Source organism: Manduca sexta, chromosome 8 (genome assembly GCF_014839805.1).
Source record: "Manduca sexta isolate Smith_Timp_Sample1 chromosome 8, JHU_Msex_v1.0, whole genome shotgun sequence".
NCBI lineage: Eukaryota > Metazoa > Arthropoda > Insecta > Lepidoptera > Sphingidae > Manduca > Manduca sexta.
In genome coordinates this window covers 5,773,556-5,801,198 of record NC_051122.1, presented here as the reverse complement: position 1 = coordinate 5,801,198, position 27,643 = coordinate 5,773,556, and the positions used below count along the sequence as shown (strand labels likewise).

At 33.6% G+C, this 27,643-nt stretch overlaps 2 protein-coding genes across 3 annotated transcripts in view; one reads left to right on the top strand and one right to left on the bottom strand.

The window, feature by feature from the left end:
* LOC115446344 overlaps positions 1-27,643 on the bottom strand; it is a 78,904-nt gene that overhangs the window by 30,120 nt on the left and 21,141 nt on the right. For both annotated transcript variants that reach the window (XM_030172969.2, XM_030172961.2), the window contains exon 5: positions 1,998-2,111. In XM_030172969.2, the coding sequence (XP_030028829.2) occupies positions 1,998-2,111 (114 nt within the window). The remainder of the gene's footprint in view (positions 1-1,997; positions 2,112-27,643) is intronic.
* LOC115446374 lies at positions 6,862-8,145 on the top strand. The gene is made up of 5 exons (XM_030173010.2): positions 6,862-6,982; positions 7,049-7,228; positions 7,363-7,444; positions 7,580-7,697; positions 7,933-8,145. Exons 1-5 carry the CDS (start codon positions 6,926-6,928, stop codon positions 7,970-7,972), a joined length of 477 nt encoding a protein of 158 aa, XP_030028870.1. The 5' UTR covers positions 6,862-6,925; the 3' UTR covers positions 7,973-8,145.

Below are 27,643 nucleotides of genomic sequence, written 5' to 3'. Positions count from 1 at the left end.
GCTCACGCGACACTGCTCAAAGTGATCCCATTTTAATTGCAATGGTAACTTACATAGTCAATGTATTTCTATGTGTATTAGTGCGGAATACAAGCAAACACATCTTCACAATATTATTGAGCATAAGTTGCTAAGGCAAAGATTTAATACTCAATCTCATTAAATCTCTTCTAGCAGAAAAGAAAAGAAAAAATGGGAAAGCCTACTTTGCTGGTTTTTAATCAAAGCGTATTTTTGTCATTTTCAACGTTTTCACTAGTTATTATCCTTCTGAGGACTCTGTCAAGAAAAAATAATGTGTTTGAAACAAATAGTCCACATGCTAATTTAGATTATGAAAATTATAACGAATTTAATGATATACGTAGATACGATTTGGTACTATTAGTAATACTAGGCTTATCAGTCAGTTTTAAATTTTATAATACCTTATACCCGACCAATCCGAAGAAATTATAAAATCGAAGTGTACTTAGTGTAATGTAGTAGTGTGTAGTGTGTAGTGGTTCTGTAGAACCTAACTGCTATAATAGACTATCAAATATAACTAAATCTCTTTAATGATCAAAATGATGGATGATATCCTTTTCGACCCGTTATTATCTTCAATATCAATTAAATAACTTCAAATTGTACACCATTTGTGTCAATTCTCACGAACAATTATTATCACTTCAAAAATTCCAAACACATACTACCACTTCACTTTTATTTTAATTCTTTATCCTTCATAATGCTATAGTCTTTTAATGACGCTACAGACGAACAGACGAAGCCTTTTTTTTTTTTTCAAGATAAATACCTCTTGTCTTTTTAATGTCTGATTTTGAATACCAATTTAAGTAATAATACATACTATTTATGATACAGCGATCTCGTAAGAATAGAATCCTGCATCCAGAAATACAAAATACTTTGTTTCTTGGACTTCATAACACTCCCAACTATCAAATTTATATAGTTGAGATAAAGGAAATACCATAAACGTCAGCTGCCGACCTACTGAGATAAATTGTATAAACGTTGTTATGGCTAAGAACATGTAAAGGTATGAATGAAGAGAGTGACGACGACGACGAAGAGAGTGAAGATGACGGCAACGTGTGAGGAAACTAGCGGAATTCTTAATTCAAATACAACACGAGTAAAACTAAATCAAAAGCATTAAAATAAAATTGTTGAATCCTAAAAATCGAGTTGGTGCATAACACATTTAACTTTTGATAATACGTAAATACCGTATCCATTGTAAAGAAATATTTTGATATATTTCCTTCATTTCACTTAGATTTTTTGTGCCTACACTCGGGATATACACATAATTCCCTTTAAACATTATAACAAACTGACTACAATAATATTTTCCTGCTCTTAGCAAACACTCAATACAATACCGGTTTTGCCGTACAATCCAGATAAACATCATATTTTCCGATAAAAGGGTTAAGTGAAAATTCCGAAGGTCAAAAGCATAATACACGGCACATTTAACATCAGTGCCCTTGAGCTAGTCGTACACGTGTGCCCATTGAAGCTACAATAGTGTAGTGAAACAAATGAAATTCAAGGTAAGGAAATGTTTGAAAGCCGAAGTTTTCATATATCAAGGGAACTAAAATATGTCATATATTTAGTATTGTAACGTTGTATAGAGTTAAATCTATTTTATGAACAGACTTGCTCTACCTATAGGAGTGCTGCTACTGACGTAGACAAGCCACGCACTTTTAGTGTCAGCTTTGCGTTTAGCTTCAGTGAGATTACCTTAGACCGAACAAATCTCCTGCCCGTTTTTAATCTCTTTTACACATTCTTTAAATTAGACCCTTAATTCCTAGCAGAGGCCAGAGTGGATGTCCATCGGCATTAACCATCGGAGTGTGTTTGATTGCTATTTTCAATTCGAAAAACCGTCAATTATGAACTCTGGACTTCACTTCATGTTCAAGACTTGCCTGGTGGAAACAGAAGCCAAAGATGAATTATAAGGTACTCACTTATCATGTTTGGATGTGCGCGGGTGAGGTTCGAGCTGCAGCGGGGTGGCGGGGGCGGAGCGTGGCACCCCGCACCCGCCACCCGCCGCTCCCGACGCGAAATTGCCGGTTGACCTGTTGATAAAAAAAACAATCATATTAATAAATCTTAATATTGTTATAACAAATAACAATAATGATATTAATCAGAAATAACAATAAATTTTGTAATAAAATATATTTACACGGCCAGCTCTTTAAAAGGCTATCGTGGAAACAGAAAAAAATAAATTACTTATGGCAATAAATATAAAGGACATTAATTATAGAAACGACGACCTTTTAACCATAGCAAAACAAATCAATTACATAATATTTCATTCCTTAGTACCTTTTTCGATAACTTTTTCTACGCAAGGATGTAGAACGTACAGCCACGACAAATGAAGGTCGGCAAGAATTCCGCCGCTTTCTGGACATACCCATGGACATGATACAAGAAACAAGAATGTCACCAATGTCGCAATACACGTTTAGCAATCCTGCACTAATATTGAACCGTACAAGCCTTTAAAACCTCATGTGAGAACAATGGAGCCAAAGCTAAACATTATTATTCAACAAGACGACCCTACACATGCAAAACAAAGATAGAAACGCACGTGGATCACTAATATTATGAAAATATGTTTTATATGCAACGCCACGTCAAAACTGAATGTACGATGAAATAAAAACTCTACACTACCAATAGCGTGAAACGCACGACGATAAACCAGTGGACATTTGTTTAAACACACGTGTAAATTCGCTTAATGAATACTATAAGAAACATTATATGGAGCAGTGGTTTCCAAACTATTTTTTCTCATAGACCACTTTCAAAATTTTGCTACTTCCGGTGGACCTTTTGTTTTTGGTTTCGGAGAAAGTGCATTACCACTACCCAGCATTCGCAGGGGCGTCTGGATAGTAATGTTGAGGTCACCGTATCTTACGGCCCCTATCGATATTATCATCCCACATTGATAGTTGAAGTCACGCCAACGTTGTAGTTTTTTACTATCAAACCAGATCAATTTTCGTGGATCCCCGCTTACGAATTGTGAATTATTTGGTCACGCCAACATAGACCCCGTCAAGTCTCCCGTGGACCCCTAGGGGATTCCCAAACTTTTGGAATCATATAATAAAATGATATATAAGCATTGTTTACGAATGCAAAAGCGACGCGAAATTTAATATGTATCTGTAACCCGCAAATATAAACTTGCCTAGTGCTGATAATGTCCACAATGCACATAGCACAGGTTGTATTCTCAACTAACGCCCTTTTTGAATAAACGATCACAATTCTGATCTTCGATCTTATGTCGAGAATAAACCAATAAAAATTAGTTATTTGTAAACATGTCAAAAAAACTTAGTTAAAAATCAATATTTTGGTGCTGAACAGCGGCAAAGCGTCAATACAACCCAATTCCTACCGACTTCCCTTCAATATTTACTTACGTTTGTTTTCTGTTAAATTGGCCGAATATGTTAACTAAGGCAATTGTTTTTTTGCTTCGTGTTACCTTTTGAAAAATTTCACCCATCGCCACTGGTGGTAAGATGATCTCTAACCAGAATAAGAGATACGAATATTCAACATTTAACAGCTAGAAGATTGAACAATTGTTTCATAAACTATCATGTGATATGGATAATAAAAGGAATGTCATACTTCAACAACCTAATGATCTAGATAAATATTGCAATACTTGTACGTTAAGAAGTAAATTTATGAAAGTAATTAAGAGACAGAACTGTAACAACTCCGTCAATCAGGCGTCTCGTAAAACTTCTGTGATAACATGAAATATAGTAGCACGGGGATTAATGTATTATGTGTTACAGATGTCGTAAAGATAAATATACCTTATTACATGCACAATACGGATATAATTATATAGCCACGTAACATATCAATATTACGCCAAGTCATAAACGAGCTTTTATTCATTAAAAAATATTATTCATTTTGTGCTTTTATTAACAAAACTTTCTAGTCTTTGTGTATTCTTCAGACAAGTCTTTGTGTATTTACACTGCGCAATAATTATACACAATAGACATTACGCATAAAAAGCATTTCAGTGATAAACATTTAAATAATGATACTGAAAAAGTTGATTAAAATCCTCATAATAGTTCAAAGCTTTACATTTTATATGTATTAATCTTTTAAATGCTGCCTCGATGGCGTGGTTGTATTTCGCGCACGGTATGACTACCGATCTGAGTCTCTGGTTCGAATCTCAAGTCGAGAAGTGTTTCTTATTTGTTCAGTAGATTTGTGTGTGTGTGTGTGTGTGAGCGCGGGCGCGCGTGCATGCGTGTGTTTTTGAGTGTGTGGGTGTATGTGCGTACTCTCCTAAATACCTAGTTTTCGTTATAAATATGATTCATTGCGTCGCAGTTTAATTGAAATGTTAGTCACAGCTATTCATGTGAAATTGACTACGTTTTAGTGTAATTAAACAGGGAACATACACCTTGATCCAAGGACAATGATAATCAGGATAATAACAACTCATCCGGCACATATGCCAATTGCTTCACAATTACAACACGTGTTGGCAAATGTGTCTACAAAACACAGTGGCACGATAGCACAATTACAAAACAAGAAAATTACAGACAAACATTGTTATACAACTCAACTACCGGCTATTTGTACTATCTTCGCCGGATACAGAGAAATGAAATGACAATTTATAACATTAATATATCAAATAAATATATTTGAAAAGCAGTAAAGAATAAAGCCTTTTAAAATCGACAAATTCAGACAGTTGAGAGCCCCATAAAAATCATAATTTCAGAAGCACAATGTGTAGATTAAGATTTACTGTACCTATCAATATGTAAAAAACCAATTCAATTGGAAAAAAAATTATGTAGTTAAGTATCACATAAAGTAGCATTAATAATAACCAGTTTCATGTATAAAATGCCGATACCGCTTAAATGTTTTATGAGAAAAAAAATATTTTCGAGACTCATCGAAATATACATCGAAAACCGCCCGAAATTAGTCGAACGCACCTTACTAATTTTTAACATTCATGGTATATCAAGATAATATAATCTAGAAAAACCCAGTCTTAATCTGGTTTTACCCCATCAAGCTTAAAACACGCAATAGTCTGGAAAACTAAATATTTTTTTCCTCAAGTGAATACTTCCGACCCGCATCAACGGGACCTTGGCGGAAAGGATCCACGTGCTAGGACGAACAAACAAAATGCCGGATGGTCAAGGCCGACTTCCTACAACAAGACCCTTCAATGTGACGACGTAGATACCAATTAATGGAATTAGGTCGTTCGGTAAATAACAAGCTGTAAATAATTCTATTGTTATTAAAACAAATTAATATGAACCGCGATTCAAGCTAGCGTGAAATATTTTGCAACAGTTATTAAGCAATTTTATTATTGTTAGTATTCCAGTTATAATACCGTTCATATTCATGAAGAAAAAAAGAACACATAGAAAAGTGTATCTTTACGTCTACATTTTTTTTTTATTGCTTTGTATAACGAAACGAGCTTGCCGTTCGCCTGATGGTAAGCGATACGACCGCCTATCAACAGAAGAAACACCATCGATCACCATGAATTAAAAAGTATTGTTTGGTATTCCACTGCGCTCGCCATCCTAAGACATGAGATGTTAAGTCTTATTATGTCCAGTAGTTATTATATAAATATAATATATTAAATGCATATATCGTGGAGAATAAATACCGTTCAGCATCGTCTTGCTTTATCCAACATAACATAAAATAAATAGAGCGTACCAATTTATTTTTGTATGTAGGTTACATTAGAGAGAATCAGTCTACTGGAGTATAGGACAACAAAAGCCCATAAAGACACTGGTTTATTGAAGTAAAAATACGTTCAACACTGCAGGCGCCCGCTTGTCTGCCGATGTTTTTTCACGTGTTATATACGAATTTGTAACAATCTTATTTATAACTTTTATACGGACACGAAACGACTACAAGAAAGCGAAAAATCGGACAAGTCCGAGTTGAACTCGCACACCTAGGGTTCCGTACAAACTAGTTTTTTTTATTATTATAATACATATTTACAATTTTGAGATTTTCTTCTTTACATGTGTTGTAAGACATTGCTTCTTGTTTAATTTCATAATTCTAAGTGAACAGGTGAACCTTATATAGATTTTGATTCCGTTGTGAAAACACAAAACATGCAAAAATATGCGATTTCAATGGTCATATCATTGATTGCGTTGACTTACAAGTTTGAATTTTTCACATGTGAGAGACCATAGACTCGAATATTTCATATTAATTTCAACTTGAGACCGCTACGCGACCCTGAGAAAAACACGTCTTTATAGTCAGACGGACTACAAAGTGATCTTATAAAGGTTCCTTTTGAAATACGGAACCCTAAAAACCAATATCGACAAACATTATATTAAAGAAATATACAACACACAGAGAAACATTTTAGCAACATAATACTTTTAAGTAACATTATTTATAATTTATAATTTAAAAACAAATCATAATACACAATTTTGTTCCATACTCAAATTGCAACAATCGAGCAACTGGTCAGCTTCTCAAGTGACACGCCATATGTTCGAATAACTTGTCGCCTATATCGTTATAAAAAGTTTATTAATAACATACCTTAAACTTTTAAATCCAATATATCCATTCACACCGTCTCACTAAGACACTCTAAATCTAGGTGTACCATTTATAAAGATTACATGTTTCAACAATCTTTGAAAACAAAAAGCAATGTTTCGCGCAAACTTCTCAAATTCGATGAAATATGAAACCAAGTTTATAAACTTGACGAAAACGATTCTACCGGTATCGAACATTTCATTAGTAAAGTAAATGCAAACGGTGTAACATGCGTTTCGTGGGAATCATTATCATCATTCTTCTGAAAATTATTTCTACTCAAAGTGTAAGACAATTTAATAAAGACAGAAAAAATAATTTGATTCAGTCTATAAAGAAACGTGTATTTCAGAGATTTTTGCCGGTGAACTATGTAACTATGGACGAAAATGATGAAGAATCCACAGAACCTTTCCACCAAAGTGGTGAATATATTCATGAAAAAGTAATTGGACTGAAGAATTATGATGATAAAGACCACGATGAATTTGAATACGGCATTGAAAGAAATAGGAACGGTAGAACTAAAAAGGTATGACACATAAAACAAAAATGTACAGCTTCATGAATTGTGATATTCAAGTAATCACATCTGGATGTCTGGAACAGACGAATGGAATTTAAAGTTGAAATCACATTTTTACTATTTATTGTTGTGTTTTGCAGCCATGTGCTGTTGTGGTGTTATCAAATATACAAAACCCAAATATGCAGTCGCTCCTCCGAAAATACAGATATGACGCAAACGGTGAGAACATTAAGCTTACTTTTATTAGTTTAGAATGCTGTTAACTCATAAACCACACTGGTAATTGTGTAATACTGGAATTTTAGATCTATTTATTGGCTTCGCAAGTTGTATAATTCTTTTTTATCCATCCAGGTATTCTCATACCGAGTAGTGTGAAATATTTTATTAAAATGCCACAAGGTCTACGCGCTTCACCACTTCTTGTGCCATTGAACGACAAAGCTTTCTCACCTTTGGGCGGATTTGTAAGGTTATAGCAACTTGTTTATTATTCAATCTACCTAGTGAAACTTGTTTACCTTCTCTTTTGTTTTGAGCAGATGTTAATGATATGTGATTTAATATTATGCCTAACTAACCTGGGCGTTGCATATGATTTATATGAACATGAATGTTACAATTTCCTTGAAGTCTAAAACACTAATCCCTTGTGGTCAAATCAATTTAATTTATAGTTTCTAATAAAATTTACTCATTTTTTGCAGGTACTACAAAGAAGTTCCACCGATACCACAGTCGTGGTAATTAATTGAATCTAATATTGATTCAACCATTAAGGTAATTTCTTTTGAATTTGTTTCATGAAAAATAAACTTTTCATAGAAGAATTTAGTTTTAAACGGTGAATATACAATGGCTAAAATTTGTCGCAATTCCCAATAACATTTTCAAATAAATGGATATAGATAATAATACCTTTCTTATTATATATATATTATGATGTTTTCTACATTGTGAGAAACACCCCGATTAAATAAAGATCATAAGTTCTAACAAATGATTATCGAAATAACGTAGTAAGTCAAATAACCTCCCACGAACACTGCATAGTAGTTAACATGATTTAGATGGCACAGGCATGCAGTAAAAGCTGCTATAAATTATCATTACTCTCATCTACTCACAGCTAAGTCTATTTATTGAATATAGTCGAATTATGTTGAGTAAATGTTGCACTTTATAAGATTAATATATTTGGCGATTAATGAACTGACTACAGTTACAGTACTAACATATGTACTGACTGACTATAATTTTTTCATAAATTTCTATAAGGTTCTCGCTAATATTTCTGTATTTCATGACCTCGTTAGTCACAGTCATAATATCATCAAATGCTGTCTACGTAAACCTTGATAAAGAACCCGATTGAACATTCTGATTGACAATGAAATTATTAATGCTAGCCATACAGCTGTTAGGTTTCACAACGACGTCGATATGGAGGCAGTACAATAGGTCTTGTGAGAACTAGACTTGTGGACTTAATTATATCCGTAGACTTGTTTCGGACGTATGTTATGTGGAGGTCAAAAGCTCGACTTATCTAGATTAGGTTTTTCTATTGTGTTGTATTGCTTTTAGGAAGGTAGCAAAAGATATCTGAATTTAATATTATTAATAGAAGTTTACAAGCAAGTTGCTGTTTAAATGCGTGATTTGTTAGAGAATTAGAGGTCCAAGAAAGTGCAGCTATTGACGTTTGTCTACTAGATGAGAAGTACTTATACATGGGCAAAGGAATTCATATAATTTGCTAAGTCACTTAAGTAATTATTGTAAGAATATAAAATTTTACGGGCTAGTACTTACTTGGCTTAACAAAAACAACACATGCATACTACGTCAATTATAACCATAATACCTCCGTTTCTTCGTCATAACTAAATTCGTATCTTTGGATCTTTCGACCGTATTGTTTTTTTGACCATACAAGAAATCCATTAATCAAAAACATCTCATTAACATTAGTATCCTCTTGACGGCAAATCATCCTTAGCAAAAAGTTTTGAGCGAATTCGATGCGATTCTGACTCATTACTCGTTAATTTAAATTCAATTTTATAATATAATTTTCTTCTAAACATAATATGCTTGTTTACCCATTCGGTAAGTATACTTCCTTCATTAAATTGTTCACGAGTTCAGATAGTATTTTCTACTATTATATTACTTTAACCTTCGAAGAATTCGATTTGCTTTTTCCTGTGGAACTTTACGGAGCATTTGATACAACATTTCTAAGGAGTGTTGTCTGCTGACGTCAAGAAGCCAACCGGTCTTATGACTACCAAAACTTTAGTGAGTGGCAGCCATTACAGCCAGCCAGATACATTGATAAATATTTCGAATTCATTATTTTCCAAGTTCATTTTACTTCAAATATTAAATCCATAATTATAAGTGCAAAAGCAACTCCTGCCTATGATGCTTTCACTGCTGAAGCGATTTCGATGGAATTTTAGTCTTATGGAAATAATTTGAGACCCTGGAAAGGGCTATGTCCTTTCCAGGGTCTCAAATTATTTCCATAAGACTAAAGGAAGGACTAAAGGAAGGACTAAGAGAAGAAGAGACCCTGGAAAGGACATAGCGTACTTTTTATCCCAGGAAAATATAAATAGTGCGGGACTTTAATCGTAGAAAAACGTGTGGCACAGACGAAGGCGCGAGCAAAAGCTACTTAATATAGGACATTCCATATAAATGTTAATACACGACAATTTTTCCTCAATAAAATTTACAACACACTCATCGATGAAGATTACCTATACGTATTCTACAAAACCAGTTTATACTCCGATTTTTTTTTATTTCCTGTAACTTTATGTTAAATTGGCAAACATAAATAAATATATTAACGTCCGTGTGACGATTAACACGACTTTTAAAACATTCACCAGATTCGCTCGCGAATTATTTGCGGATGTTAAAACCGCCAACGTACCCAACGAATTTAATATCTTGAACCAAACATTCATCCGTTTATACAACTGGCGTACTGTTAATAGAAGGAAATAAAACATCACAGAGTTCCTAGCGACATACTCATCCTGCCAGAAACACCACACGTTGGACACAAGCCAACTTCCATACACGGCCTGTTCCTACTTATAACGGGTTATACTATAAAAAATTGTCCAACCGGCCAAATTGTGGAGGACAGTTAGATCAAAGGAGCGCGGCGTCGTTTGCTCATATTTAATTCATTAGGATATTAAGTCACGCATAAGTGCGATGGCCTTGGCTCCTTGTCTATGAAAATAGTCACGTACAAATTCGTTGATAAATAAATGCGGGACATAACGTTTGTTAATATCGTTAGATGCCAAAAATTTGTTGAAGTGTTGTCTCATGGTGTTGGATAGAACATCAATTTATAGGTACTTTGTTAGTCTAGCAGAAAATTATCCCAACTTTTGCCCTTAGAGTATTAAAACACAAACAAAGAAGACTTCATTAGCCAAATATTTGAAGGTATTCAGAATGTGATTTTTAAAAAATAACAATATAAAGCGCGGATGATGTGAATGGCCATCTCAAAATAACTGAGTTTGGTAATATTACAATCAAATATAACATAGATTAAAAGAAATACCAAATCTATGACAAATTCAATTAAATGCCATCACGTAATGCTATGCCATGTAACACATCTGGCTTACAAAACAATTAACAGACAACAAATTTTGTAACCGATAAGTTGTGAACAAACATTATATCTTATCTTGAATAAACTATTTGCAAAGTAAACCAGCTCACAATTTGCGACGGGTTTATACTTGGAATTTGGCCTCTTTCACGTAACACTATACGGCTAAAGGCACATTTACACTCAAGCGATGTAACAGGACGTTTATTATATGTTTGCTCACGGTTAAAATCTTTCTATGATTATTTAGTTATTATGAAAATTATTTACAATTTGTTTTATATTTTTGTAAATAAAAACATTTGAAAGAAAATGTTTTATAGTTATTCAATATCTAGACTGGATCTAATACAGCATTGGAGAGATAATATTGATGACAACAATACATTTTCATAAGACAAGTTTCAGTTTTTTATATCCGAAATCTTTGATTGACGTAAGACCGAACTAAAAGGTTTCCTTAGAAATCAATTTATAAACGTGAAGAAATAACAGTGTTCAGTATTAAGCAATGTCTCAGTTATAAGTATAACTACAGAAGATCCATAAACTAACAAACATTGGCAATGTGTTTATTCTATTTTGGCAACCATTTAATTCAGACAATACGGATCTAAGATTGTATTTTAAACTCTACGAAGACAAAACCGCGTCGCTTTCTAGTCCATTGTGCGGATGGCTTTAGACCTTTGTTCTGCTGACTTAACAGCAGTTACGACGCACTCAGACTAGTTAAGACGGAGAGTCGTCTGACACCATTTTGCGCTGCGGTTTTTTTTTGTGTAGAAAAGAGGCGCGCACAATTCTTTGAAATTACTTAACACCGCCCGTGAACTTGTAATCACCGTGGTCGTAGTCACAGAATGTTAGTTTTACGGTCAGTTTAAAATAGAATTCCGTGTTGAAGATACAAATACTAAAAACGCAGAAATATGTTAAACTCACAATTTGTTGTGATTGAATTGCATCTGTACAATTTTAAAATTACAACGTTAAAGTTTTTAAATTACATTTTTGAAACTGGTTATTATCTAGTACATATATAAAGGTCTATGAACTTTAAATAATTTAGATATCTTAATGCCTATTAATTTAGAATTCGATTTCTCTAGCTTAACTTGGCGAAGAACGATTAAAGCCAGTTTTAAAGAGTTTTACGAAATAACCTTTTCTAACACAACATGACACACCAAACTAACCAATAAACCGATGCCAAACGATAGCCTATCAAAAACCCGAAAATGGTGGAATGATTCAGACATCGGCTCAGCCACAGCCCAAAAGAAACAAAATTAATGATTCAACCTTAAGATCGTATACAAAGAGAACAAAATAATTAAATCAACTCAAATATATTAATTTTATTGCATTACGATCCTAAGAAGACAATATTTCCTTGTGTTACTTAATAGACGTGTTTTGTGGATCTTTATTAATGCTATTGAAATTTAGTAATTACCGAATGGAAACCGCGTTACGAAACACAGCAACAAAGTTAAACACTATCATTCAAGACCATTACCTATATAATAGGGGACCGGACAAATTTTCAGAAGGTGTTTTAAATTGTTCATTGTGGATATAAATAGCCAAGAAAAATAGTATTTTGCACAAATAAAGCTTAAAAAGTACATAAAACCATGCCTAAATGTTAAATAGCTATAATTCCCGCGCAAACGCTACATTATGTCATTTCGTCTCGTGTGACGTCATACGTGGATAAAGCAACTTGACAAGTCTTGTCATTTGAACAGTGATTCAATAATGCCAGATTAGGGTTATTTACCCTAGATTTAGGGTAAAACTGAATCAGCAGGGTATTTTTTTTATGGTAATTTTTGGGGTAATTCTACGAGTTAAGGTAAGTATTAAAGCTATTGTTTCACGGTATTGTAATTAATATTGAGCCTAGAAAAAGATGTTTCCTACAAAAATTGTAGGCCATGAAACAATTATAATTTTTTATTCAATACAATTTTGGTGTACAGCTAGTTGTTCCTAATAAAATGAGATAATTAAATTAATAATTATTGAAGTGGAAGTGAAGAAAGAAGTGGCGTCTGCATAGATAAGGATATAGAAAAAAAAGTACCGAATTATTTATGATTGGTTTAAGGGTAAAATTTTAAATTCCAAATAATCCTGGGGTAAAGAGAAATTATGATCTGACAACACTGCATAGACCGTGTTAATCTCAGGCAATCTGTATAACAACCAGAATTCTATATAAATAAATATTCTATTCCATATCATGTGGCAGCTAAAACATAAATAAATACATCTCATAACCGTAACCTCCCTGGGTGTACAAATGATTTAATTAATTGAAATATTCATCGATTTATTTTAAAGCATTAAAATAACACAACGCGGTATGACATCCAGATGACGTCTGTTTGTTTACATTTTACCCACGTGTGACGTCATGCGCGTGATTGGTGTTTCATTTGCCGTAAAGAATAGACTAAAAATATTATAATTATTGTATTTTATTTATTGATTTAAAAATACAAATCACAACTCTTTTACAAAAACAAATATGAGATAATATTTTTAATATTACAAACTTTACTTTAAACTGAATTTCAGATTTTTTGGTAATACCTGTCCGGTCCCCTATTGAAATTAAAACAAATAAGTTTTCATATGCATTGGCATATGTAATTAATTTCAATCACTTTTGACATTGTACAAGTGTTGTATTGGACCTCTTTAAGGATATCGAGTGAATTAAAATACTGAATGTCAATACCACTTGAATTAAGAAAATATCAATGCTAAAAGCCAGTGAGCATAAAACACAATAATACATGATAAAATAATAAGTAGGTTGTCTTTTGAAGTGATATTATATCTGGTTCTAAATATCAATTGTGTTTGATAGTTAGACGTTTTGGTGTATAAACAATGAGATAAGAAAATGTTATACGAGTCAGAGTAATAAAACATTATCTAGAGACAAAACTAGTGGTTTTATTACATGTTCCTCTTGGAAACAAGAGATAAAAATGGATTATATCTCTCGGAAGTCAGATTCCGTTTTGTGCCAAAAATATACGCATTATTTGCGGTTTAGGAATAATACCATCTACGCATTCCTAAAAATCTAATATTCAACGAGGAACATACACAACTATAATTCTGTATTCCTTAATGTTGGATCTTAAATTTAGTTATTGTTGGAAAATATTGTACCAATGTGCTTCTAACGCATGAGGAAAACGATATATTATGGTATTTATGAGAAAACCACTTATGAGATATAATAATATGCTTCTCAATAATTGTTTCTTTACGTTCATAGATTCGCTATATAATTGAACAATCATATATGATTTTTAATCAACATAATATAGTTGAAATATGAGCAGACTAATATGGAATCAAGAAAGTCGTAACTATAACAATCACAGATTAATGAATATCAAAGATTGAAATCGAAACTATTCAACATACCCTACAACCCAACATTGAGAATACACGGAAAGTTGATTCGCAATAATAAATCGAAACCTTAGAAATCTATGTTCATTGAAAGTTTAATTTATAAATAAAATAAATAATAAATCCTTTTGATACGTAACACGGTAATTAGATATAAACCTTGAAAACAGCTACAAAAAAACCATCGACTTATTTAATACACAAAGTGAAATATGACTGCCTCGATGGCGTAGTTGTACTGCATGCTCGGTACGATAGCGCTCTGAGGTCCTGGGTTCAAATCCCGGTCGGCAAAGTTATATGTTGGATTTTCTGTTCAGTATTAGCCCGGAGTCTGGAATTTGTGCCTGATATGGCGTTAGGCTCGCCCCCTATCACATCATGGGACGGAACACACTTGGCGAGAAGTGGGTACCCTGTTTGCACCTCTGCATACCCCTTCGGGGATAAATGCGTGATGGTGTGTGTGTATGTGTGAAATGTGTATGGTGGCTAACAATATGTACAGCATGCTCGTATCCTGCATAAATGATAAACCTATAATGAATTGTGCAATTTTAAATGCAACAGGTCGTGAAATCGTGACCGACATAGTCTTCAATAACGGGACTATAATAAACATAAACGTGCTGGTTACGAGTCGGAAATCAACTATACTATCGCTATTGACCAACATAACTGATTTTGTAGTTATCAATGGTGCTAATATTTCTAGCGACTACTCTAAAGAGGTCGACCTCTGAAACGCGTCTCTGCGAATTAAAGAGATCAAGAGAGATATTTAATTCAGTCTAGGACATTGGCCATTTTATTGAATAATGACAATTAAAATATATTTTATATACAATCAAATAATAAGACGTCCGAATCGTAGCCACTATAGCTACAATGTTATTCAAACTTGGACACAACACTAAAGACTTTGTTGCGGAGTAGAAATAGAGCCAAATATACTTATAAAGGCTAAGTAAACAAAAATAGGAAAGAAACTGCTAGTGAAGTTGATAGGTATATTTTGTACAGGTATAAAATGGATTTGTATTTATTGACTAATATAAAACCGTATCAAATCAATATGTATAATACTATGACTGTTGATTATTATCGGTACGGAAGTAAAAAAATTCCAATGCGATTGATTAGCTTTTATTTTGTTACCTTTTTAATACTGCAACAATAATAAACGTAATTCGAAATTCAAATATCTGTTTTATATTATTTGAAAGTGGGTTTGTATTCTGGTATAAGAACCTTCATATATAAAATAAATAAAATCTCTATACTACCTGAAGCAAAATCCACGACAGGAATTTGCATCTTATAAATAATATAAATCTAAAAGTTTTGAAGATATTTGGATATTTTAGCTAATCATTAACGAACTGCGAATTGAAGTGAGATCGAAGAAATCTAGACAATATTAAAAACTTTTAACCCAGTAATCATACGCTTTCGCTGAATAATTTACAATATCACATTGAAGCTTTCATATAGTTTTAATTCCGATTTTTAACTAGATGCTATTGGTTTCCGATCAACTTTCAATGAAGATTTTGAAATTTACGCAGTCAAAACAGACAGAAATTTACAGTCTTGCTTATAAAAATTTCGCAAAGCTATGCTTAGTTAAAACACAAATTTACTCGATCAGCTGTAAGTCAAAACCCGCCATCTTGCCTTTTAATAAGGTTTAAACTAAGAAACGGTGATGTTTTTGACAGCTATTTAAGCAATTCTTAACCACCTTTTAACGCTAAAACAAGTTTATAAGTAGACTGATATATAGGAATGGTCTATCAGACAGTAAGGACTTCCCGCATATATAAAGATATCTCGACATTATTGATAGTCGGAGTAGCCACCCACGACAAATTAGGGAGGCTTCCGTCGATTCTACCATACGGTGACATCATACACGAACAGTAAATTTGTATGCGATGAGATGGTCAATCTATTCAAGTTGAACGTAAAATGCAACCTATTTTTGATAAAGACAATGCGTCTTCATCAAGATGAGGAAGTGTGGCTTATTGACTGTGTGAATGTATTTTTTTACAAATACTATAAAGTTACAATGAAAGGCAATAAAGTATGAAACAACAATAATAATATGGAAGATGTAACTTTAATTTTAGAGGATATGCTTAGAAAGAACCGACCATTTATAGAGGAAGTATATTCCTCAAAGGGACTGGCAAAATATTCAATATAAATATTACACATATTTATTTTATAAATTCTTTTCAAATAGCGGAACTAATTAATTGAATATATTTTAAAACCCATTCAAAATAACCATTAAAAGACATTATATCCTATTTTCACAACAATGTTTATTATCTGTAATACGACATTGCCATAACACCAGTAATTATTTCTGTAGCACGATTCAGCGATAAATAGACCAGTGGCATATGGCACGGATCTATCAAAAAACTTGCAACACCGTGCACCGTCAATGCATCCGTCACAGCAGCTTTGTCTAAACATTTATGTATACAATCCTCATGTCTCACAGTCCATATGTTTTGTTATGAAAACGACCTGTTTATCATTCAAATAGGACTAAAAATAACATAGGGTTTGAGGAGGTTAAAAAATTGCTTCACGATTCCATTCCTGACATTTCAACGTAGACATGTACATCATTGATTATGAAATAAAGCCGTTATGAAATCTCCACTCTGGACGCAAAATCTTTTCATCAGTCATCCTAATTCAGAGCAGAAGACACATCTAACATGTTTCTACACGTAATTCGCAAATGGATGTAAACTTAGTTTTTGTTTCAAACCGGTTACTTGATTAACGTCTTCGTCTTCGGAAAGACCCAATATTAGACAAAATATTGAGTTTAAAAAATGACAAACAATCGATACCATTGAATTTGCAGATTACAGTATATACTGTAAATGTATTGTACATTCTACACTTAAATCAAGGAGACGAGATTAATAATGTGTTCCCAACACAAAATTATTAGCAGTCACCAAATACGAACCTTCGACAGTGATAAAAACATTATGCTTGTATAATCCTTATGTCAGTATCGAACAGTTTGCCTTGAATATATGGATAATTCGAAACGTGTAATTAATTGAGACAACACCACGCTTGTCATTAAAGGCGGAAATCCTTCAAAATTATTTTGAAATGTTGAATAAAGCTATAAATCCTGATTGAAGATTGCAATAAATTATGGCTCAAGATTTTCCGTGTCTCACAATATCGACTGTAGAACTAACATTTCTTATATCCCCGATGTAATATAATTAACCAATATACTTTATCGCTAGCAAGAAGAATTACACAAATATTTCGTCACTTTCTTCCTTATATGAAGTGATTTGAGAGTCACAATATATTTTATACAAAACATTGATTTGATATAATTTGTAATTTAACACAGGAATCAGCAATCGGCACTAACCTTTTGAGGTCCAACATTGAGTTCTCCATGAAAGTAAATAAAATATGTTCGAAAATGTAAACTATTAATGACTAGATACTACACTATTATTCGTGTAACACGGCATGCTAACAAAACATAAAATGAATAAAAAAACAACGAAATGATCATAAAACTCCATACCTAATTCGGTACTAAAACATTGTACTTATTTATAATTTTAGCTGAAAGATAAGCGTAATCGCTAGTTTTGCAGGTGTTCTTATCATTAATATGGCAACACATGACAAAAAAAACAGAAGAATGATGCGATATATGGATATTATTTATCTGTTATCAACTTAACGCGACCACATGTCATATTTGCCTTAAGTAACAGTTCATTTGTGATGATTAAAGTGTTTTTGAAAATTAAATAAATCACAGAAAGCGAGGTTCTGCGCAGAGCAAATTTAAATAATGCTAATAGTATATAAGCCTCATAATATTTTTTAAATGTTCAATCGGATATAAAAATGAATTAAGGAGTAGTTTTTTAATTTGTTCAAACGCCAAGGCGAACATAATATGATTGTCAAGACAAACTTCATATACAGATCTACTTAAATATTAAAACGATCGTAACATTACCTAATCAATATTCTGAACTTTATGATAAAGAAGATTTAGATTCAACGCGGACCAGACAAAGAAATGACTATGTATGCTGTTTTTTTTTTTTCACAAGTAATAATAGTTTTTGCCTATGATCAACGGCCGATTTCAATATGCTAGGCAACTAGTCGCTATCTTGGGATCGATCGCGAAAATAGATCGATCCAAAAAGTTTGACATATTTAAAATGGCATGTTTTGTTTGGTTCATTTTTCAGATTAAACTAAAGATAGCTTTCAGATCCCTTATCGAATTCTTCCGATAGGAAATTGGACCCAAAAGATTATTAATTATTGTAAATGCACGCTCCCGTCCGCAAGAGGAAAGGCGTATGTATATACCTGCGCGCTCATGACATTCGCCAAGTCTGCGCGTGACCTAAATAAAGGATATTACAGAGAGAGAAAGATCGCAAAGAACATAATATTTGTAAAACATATACTTATTTGTTGCAAATTAAAATATGAATTTCGTTTGGTTTACACTAAATAGTGTTTCAGGAAGATACAGTACATTTGAACAGATCATAATATGTTAAATATGAACTACATACAAATGATTAATAATATGTATGTAGTTATTATTTGGACCACATTATATCCACCCATTTAGATATTATAAATAAATATCCATGGAAATATTTTTTTTAAATAATGCTTAAGCATATTATTTGATCTGATTATTCCAATGAAAAAAATAATATGAAATGAATGACTGCCTCGGTGGCGTGGTTGTATTACAGTATGATAGTATACAGTGCTGAGGTCTCTGATTTAATCCCCAGGTCGGGCAAAGTGATATTGATTCTACTTAATATTAGTCTGGAATCTGAATTTATGCCTGATATGGCGATAAGTTTACCCCAATTATATCATGGGACAGAATAGACAAGGTAGAAATTGGATGCACCTGTTGCGTCTCTGCCTACTCCTTCAGGGATAAAAGGTGTGTGTATATTTAATGAGATTTCATGGTACAGCAAAAAGAATTTAATTCATGCAGATTAATTTCTATCTAGAATTACTGATGTAATGCACATTCTTGTTAGTATCTATACTCCTAGATAGAAATAAATTTTAACACATAGACTATTTTGTATGCCACATTCCATCACATCCTCAGTATTGCAGCAGAGGAAATGAGCTATGGTCTGAAAGGTGTTAGGTTTTCAGTGAGAGATATATGACACACTATACAAGTTTTTTAGCATGGTTTTCTGTGAATTGGAGGCTCCATAGAGAAATTTCTTCACAGAGAGATGGCACAAAAAAATATTTTCCTGGAACATGTTTGTGTTGCACTGACCCTACATTAGAGAATAGAATCAAAAGCACAAGAATTATATCCATCCAGTTTGCGTTCATGACATTACTAATCCAGTATAAATTTAAAGAACCATCTCGATCACATCACCTTTTAAAAAAATATATCAAAAACAAATTCATTTGTGTGGGGGCTACAATGCCACAGACAGCCATACACAAACATGATCCACACCTTAAACTTATAAGACCCTGCTTTATCCATTGAGCAATGAAAAAAAAACATTTTGTATGAATATATTCTGCTAAGATTCTATTTCTATTCAGATTTTAGATGGGTCTAGGATCTTACACCAATTTTATAAGTGAATTTTATTTAAATAACAATTATTTACTGTCAATCCACTGGTCCAAAACAATGTGTCACTGCATTATTATCAATTTCGGCATACATTACAACGCAATTAGTGCAAAAAATGTTTATTGCTGATTAGATTAAAGTATTTGGATTCGCTTTTATATTAATAGAGCAATATATTAAATCATTCTTTTAAAAATTGACAAAGTATACATGTCACATGTGAAAAGTACATACACATCATGAAAATGATCATTATAAAATACCCCAATAGCAAACGATAATTTCAAAGAAAAGTCAACTTATTTATGACATCTTCTTTCAATATATTTAATTAAATAATACTTTCATAATTTTATAGGAATTTGTATAGTATAGCAAAAAAAAACAAGTATATATAATTTGAAATTCAACTTCAAATAATGATTACTAGCAAAAGCTTGTACCTGTGCTTGCGATAACCCATCCATTGAACAACAACTGATAAGCAGCTGCCGCCAGCCCTTTGAGAGTGACTAAGGAGCATGAAATAAAGCCTATAGTGTTATTTTTCTTTTGACAGTCCAATAATATCTGGTTTAAGTTAGCTTCCTATTAATAAAGAAAAGTCAGTATCAGATCACTAATTGCAGATATTACAACCTACATCCAAAGTTTTGAACATTGCGCCTCTTTGATATTAGTATAAATTATTTCATAAGTCATAGTGCCTATTATATGAATTTGCAAGGTGACAGCATAAGGAACTATATTATATGGGCTCATTACTACAATACATTATATTTGGATACAACAGCTTTTGCCTGTAGGTACAATATATTGGAGATAAGAATTGTTACCATGACTGCCTATATGTCACAAATAATTCGAATTATCCTCAACGAAACGATTTTTGATATCTTTTCATGTCAATAACTTGCCAGTATTTTTAAATGAAGAAAATATTAATAATGGAAATTACCAAGTCTTTCTAATGGTCAAAAGTCCTTTAGCAGGCCTCTTGCCGCTGGCATCGGTTATGACTGAGAACCGGTCACTCAAACTCCTCTTCACTTCTGGAAACCGGCTCCCCGATGACAGCCTTAACGACTTCCCAGTCACCAGGCCCTCGGACTTCTTTGCCCGAAGTTCCACGGACTGGTCAGTCTCCTCCAGGTGTAACGACACTCTTTTACCACGTTTCTTCGTACTCCAAATCACTCTTGGGCTCATTACACTCGGTACTCTCGCGATTTTTGTACCCGTGCTCACTGTCTCCAAATCCTTGTACGAAACAGAGCATAATTTCGTGAGGATAAGATTCCTTCATTTAGCAGGTCATGCTTTCAAACGTAATCAACACGAATAAGGTCACTATTCGCGATTAGTTTCACTACAACGTCAATTGTTTTCAGTCAATGATATTTTCACACGATAAATTCATCGAAATGAATTTTATTAGCACGCTTTTCGAAACCATAAATCGCACGAATCACATAACGGAATAATTCAATGCACTTTTATACAAAGTGTCGTTTTATTGTTCTGAATTTTAATATTATTTTACAGTCCAAATCGAAAACAATTCATCTGAGCCGCCGAAAAATGTCAAGGAAAATGACATTTCTATTTACGTTCGGTAACCGCCCGGACGTCAGCGTACGTTCAAAAACACAGTCATACACTGGCTCGGCTGCTTGTGAACTAACATTGGCAGGTCTCCGCCCCCGCTCAGCCGGGCGTCCACGAGGCACACCGCGCCGCGCAGCGCAGTGAATGGAAAATATGACGTCCGTATGTCGTCTGGCACTTGTCATTTACCAATTGGTATTTCGTGCCGTAATTAGTTCACCTTGTCTTAAAAATCCTCTGCGTTCTTTCTATGACTGCGTTATACTGTAATGCAACACCTGTAGGCGTAAGTATAATAAATACCAATAAGATATATGTAAAAATATGTTAGAAGTAATATTTTTATTATTTAATATACTTTCGAATACCGATTTTACGAAAGTGTATCGTTATATTATATTATAGTAAGTACACAGGTACGAAGAAATCTTGAATCACTTTAACTCAAAAAATATGTAATCGGGTATATAAATCTTCAGGAAAACCAAAAGCATAGCGCAAGAATGATTTGTAGGCATTTTGCATAAAGGCCGATAAGTAATTATTAAGTATATGACTAATTACTTCAGAAACGAATAAATAGGAATAAAATTCGTGCGGGAAATTGCTTTGAGGATATAATGCAAGTTACCGGGGCTACCAACTGTAACCTTAGACTTCATACGAAATTACGCAATCAACAGAATATTTTAACGCTATGTACTTACAAAAAACCCTACATTTTCAAATATACCTACGTTGTGCGTCGCACACTATAGTTTGATTGATTGTGATAACGTACAACATTCGTCAGTCAGAAGTTACAAGTAACAACCGATCTTTACTATCAATAGAAGTGTCTGAGAATGGAAAATATTGGGACGATAACAACATTGAAATTCTGCGCAATAATGTAGGTATCAATTTCAGATAATGATTTTACAATCTTACTTATGTAAGGAACTTAACCTGAGCCTTCGCAATTGTCAATTGCTGTTATATCATAATCGCTATAAATTATTCGATTTTAGAAGCATACGATGCTATAGCACTCGTGAAACGTTTGACCTTGAAGCACAGATTACAGTTATTAAATTCCACACCTTATGGTCATACTTACCATACGAGTGCCTACATTTAAAACGTCTATCTACCTATGCAATGAACGACGACATCCTACATAGCAATTATCCCTTTTCTTCAAGGATTATTGGCATGGGCGCAGCTTCTCAGAACAAATTGTATTGTAATTGAGATAAATATATTAATATAGGTAGACATCATGACATGTCGGATACCAAACATTCTTCAGAAAAACAACTAATAAATACTTAATAGTACATTGAGATTGTATCCTAGGTCTGATTGGACCCGTAGGATTTTGACACCTTCATACAACATAACACGTATCTAACACTTATAGCATAAATATTAAGCGCCAATATTCTGTGTCAAAATAGTAATGATTATTTGCCTACATGTATTACTAATCGTTCGTTAAATGTTTGTATCGCTTGGATTTCCCATTAGTATCAGAATGGCATACGAAATGGAATTTCCTTACTATGGTGATGTAATTTTTGGATAATTTGTATAGGTAATGCCTTACAGAATTTACTCAATGTGAATTTAAAACAATTTAGGTAAGTAGTCCTTACACCTTAAAAGAATGTTGCTTATACCTACCTACGTATTTAAAATTTATTGAGCTAAATAAATTAAAATACGAAGGTATATACATATTATAGAACTAAAGACAGGTGGCGGCACACGTTATAAAACTGGCGCCATGAAGGACAAACACCTACGTGAACCAGGGCAATGGCTCTCGACAAATATTAGGGAAGAAAGAATCAATACAGAAAATGGCGTCAAAGGAATACAGGATTGCCTAGGCAACCGGGAATCAAAACTTACGGTACGACGAAAACCTCTGCTCCCCTCCAAAATACTCCTAAAAATTAGCTACCTACCGACATTAAAAGGAAATAAATTTTGTTATCATAATACGTCATACTTGTACAACAGGTAAAATGGGTAGATAAAAATAATTAGTAAATGCAATTAAGTATTATTGATATTGGAAACTTGTTTCTCGGATTCTATATGTAGGTAAGTAGGTATCCGAAACGATATAAGTACTAACTTAATTTTAAAAACATTTTGAACTTGTGATGACGGTTAAATTAATGGAATGCATATTCATAATTTTAATTTTAGTCAAAAAGAAACTCTTGTGATGTAAATAAACAATTTCTTCATTGAATGTACCGTCCCATAATTCAATAGGGGGCAAGCTGTAAAATATAGACTAAGCTGATCCTGAGCAAAAAAGGCCAATATAACTTTGCTCGATCCGGAATTCGCACCCGAGACCTCCGCTCACGTAATACAACTACGCCACCGAGACAGTCGATAGAAGGTTTTATATGTCTAAAAAAAAGTTCAAAGATAAAAACATACAGTCGAATTGAGAACCTCCTCCTTTTTTGAAGTCGGTTAACAATGATGTGCGCGGTCCTGATTTTTACTACGATTTTTATTTTGATGTATCTTGGCTAGATAATTTTTATATTTTGATGTTTAGTGTATACTATATTCATACCTATATTAGTGCACATAATATTCAAATATGTTCATCTCTTTTGGGATATATGTTTCATTTAGGTTTTAATCATAATAAATTTACTTACTGAAAATTTCCATTACTCTTGTCATTAACGCTTATTCATAAATGAATATTAAGTTTATATTATATCGAGGCGTTTTTACTAATCAATTACAATTACGTAAACACATCTTAAGAGTTTTAAAACAGTGTTTACAATAAAGCTGACGCATCAAATCGCTTCGACAGATCAAAACATCAAAGTGAACACTCTTCCTAGAATTATAAGAACTGTCACGACTAAATTTAGTTCATCGCTTTTGTTTTTTCTTCGTTATCTGTATTCTGCAAACTGCTAACATCCTTGAAAATTAAAAAATATTTACTTTGCATCGCATTTGCAGTATCCTGTGTACGTGATAGTGAACGTATAGACATAAATCTGGCTAGATATACGTATATATGGTAATAACATAAATTATGTCAGAATCCAAAGTGGGCTGGATTTCGTAGTGTTCAAAGAAACGTAATAATTTCACGAACTGTTTCTTTTGTAGAACTAAGATTCGTTTTAAACTAAGATTCAGAACGTTTTTCTATCTAACTACTTTGCTATAAAGTTTAAAGTTGTTAAGTTGTTATTTAGACCACATTGAGGTTAACAATAAACTTAATAGCTGAAAGTTCCGGTGAATCATAACTTTCTGAATCAATGTTTACAAACCAAACTGAACCAGGACAAGTGAAAAACAAAACCAGGATTGGGGACGTGTTTAATATTAAAATGTTATTGTTATTACTAAAACAAAATAACACAGTTCTAGCACAACTATTCAATAACAGTGTAAATCGGAGCATTGCTGTTGTTCTCACTCGTCATTTATTAAAAGAAAGTTCTTATACATGATGATTCGTAAAAGTAAAGAAAGTTTGATAGACATGTCTAATTGAGAAATAACAGTCGATAGTGCAATGTTGTTTTTCAGAAAATAAACAGCTAATTTTTTATGGTATAAATTGGACGTAATTACACGTCCGTTAGTTGCTAAGCTTTCTCAGAATAGCGGTAACACAGTGGCGACTGACCATATTGTTACTGATTGATATTCCATTGCTTATTTCTCATGGTATTTCCCCAGAGATGTTTCTTTAAACTGCATTGGATTCAATAATTTCACTACATTTCTTCACACTGAGACTGCTGTCAAGCTGTCACTATCATGCACTTCTCTTTACAAATAGATTTTAGTATATTTTTATTTGGGGTACGCCACGATTATTGCCTTCTTCATTCCTGTAGGTACCACAACGACAATAAAGGCCGCCTTTGTGGGCAATATTTAGGCTATTGAAATAAGGCAACTTAGTAAGCAATTTTAACGTAAGCCAATGATAAGCAGAAATAAAAGTCGCCGAGATATATACTTCACGCATCTGTAGACTCTACCGATGTATTCACCTTAAGCATTAATTATTTAAACTAGTAGGAATCAAAGAGCATGCACTTTTTGGTTTGAACCTTACGTCCATTATGAAACAATAGAGTTCTACCAAAAAAAAACATTTAAAAAAAATCTCTTTCTACACATATTTTAATAAGACGAATACGGACGAATTATACACGGCAGATTTTCTTTTGGGAATAAGAGCCATTACGTGTGTGTACTTTAACAAGATTAGAATACTATTATAAAAAAAACGTCAATATTCCAACGTAATAAATGAACGAGCAACGAGCAATGCCCTTACTAACAAAAAAAAAATTCGATCTCACAAGACTCACACCACTGAATCTGATAGCCCAAGAATTTACACTCCAAGGCCACTACTAGAAGTAAACATTCGCGTTTTACTAGTGACGTAAAGTTGCGCCACTGTAGTACGGAATTAACTCACGAGACACCATTAGCAATAAACAGCGTGGGGTGACGCGAGTAGTGGGTGTTTGGCACCGACACGACAGAGGGAGTGTCACTACGTCACTCTTCTGGCTAGTGGCTACCATCTATAGAGCAGACGGTTTATAGTAGTACGGAGAAGTAATAACACATGCGCAATTAAAGAAATCTACATACATACATACACTAGCTTTTGCCCGCGGCTTTGCGCGCGTTATAAAGTTTTTCAGGCTAAAGTTTTCCGTTATAAAAGTAGTAGTTTCCCGGGAGCCTATGTTCTTCCCGGGGTCTTAAACTGTCTCCATACCAAATTTGACCTTAATACGTTGTGTAGTTTTTGAGTTTAACACGTTCAGGCAGACAGATGCAGCGGGGTACTTTGTTTTATAATATATTTTTTAGAACTTTTTAAGTGAAACAATCCCGTCATACATCATTGTTGCATAACTTCAACCGTTTACGCAGCGCACGTAACGGAAGCTCTCAAAACTAATAAATTGTCCCCGTTTTTGCAACATGTTTCATTACTGCTCCGCTCCTATTGAGTAAAGCGTGATGATATAAGCCTATAGCACTCCACGAACAAAGGGCTATCCAACGCAAAACGAATTTTTCAGTTTGGATTGGTAGTTCCTGAGATTAGCCATTACTGCTCCGCTCCTATTGGGTATAGCGTGATGATATATAGCCTATAGCACTCCACGAACAAAGGGCTATCCAACACAAAAAGAATTTTTCAGTTTGGGCCGGTAGTCCCTGAGATTAGCCATTACTGCTCCGCTCCTTTTGGGTATAGCGTGATGATACATAGCCTATAGCACTCCACGAACAAAGGGCTATCCAACGCAAAAATATTTTTTCAGTTTGGACCGGTAGTTCCTGAGATTAGCCATTACTGCTCCGCTCCTATTGGGTATAGCGTGATGATATGTAGCCTATAGCACTCCACGAACAAAGGGCTATCCAACGCAAAAAGAATTTTTCAGTTTGGACCGGTAGTTCCTGAGATTAGCGCGTTCAAACAAACAAACAAACAAACAAACTCTTCAGCTTTATATAATAGTATAGATAACATCACGCATTTATCCCCGAAGGGGTATGCAAAGGCGCAACTAGGGCACCCACTTTTCGCCAAGTGTGTATGTGATAGGGGGCGAGCCTATCGCCATATCGGGCACAAATTTCAGACTCCGGGCTGATACTGAGCAGAAAAACCCAAATATCACTTTGCCCGACCCGGGATTCGAACCCAGGACCTCTGAGCGCTATTGTACCGGACATGCAATACAACTACGCCAGCGAGGCAGTCTAAAGAAATCTATACCAATATATAATCCGAAAATTGTTTGAACACGCTAATCTCAGGATCTACTAAAGGGATTTTGTTTTTCAAAGCTACAAAAAACTACCATTAACTCTAACTAGGAAGCTACATTAACTCCAGAGTGGTATAGACTACTATTTACCACGGGAAAATATCTATTCCGGTAACATTCACGCGGGCGAAGCTGCAGTCACAAACTAGTTTATAATAAAGTAT

Excerpts from the sequence above, each read along its gene's own strand:
- LOC115446374 (XM_030173010.2), top strand. The coding sequence starts at position 6,926 with ATGCGTTTCGTGGGAATCATTATCATCATTCTTCTGAAAATTATTTCT. Across the intron at positions 6,983-7,048 it reads AAATTATTTCTACTCAAAGT|AGATTTTTGCCGGTGAACTA; the intron begins GTAAGACAATTT and ends CGTGTATTTCAG. Across the intron at positions 7,698-7,932 it reads CCTTTGGGCGGATTTGTAAG|GTACTACAAAGAAGTTCCAC; the intron begins GTTATAGCAACT and ends CATTTTTTGCAG.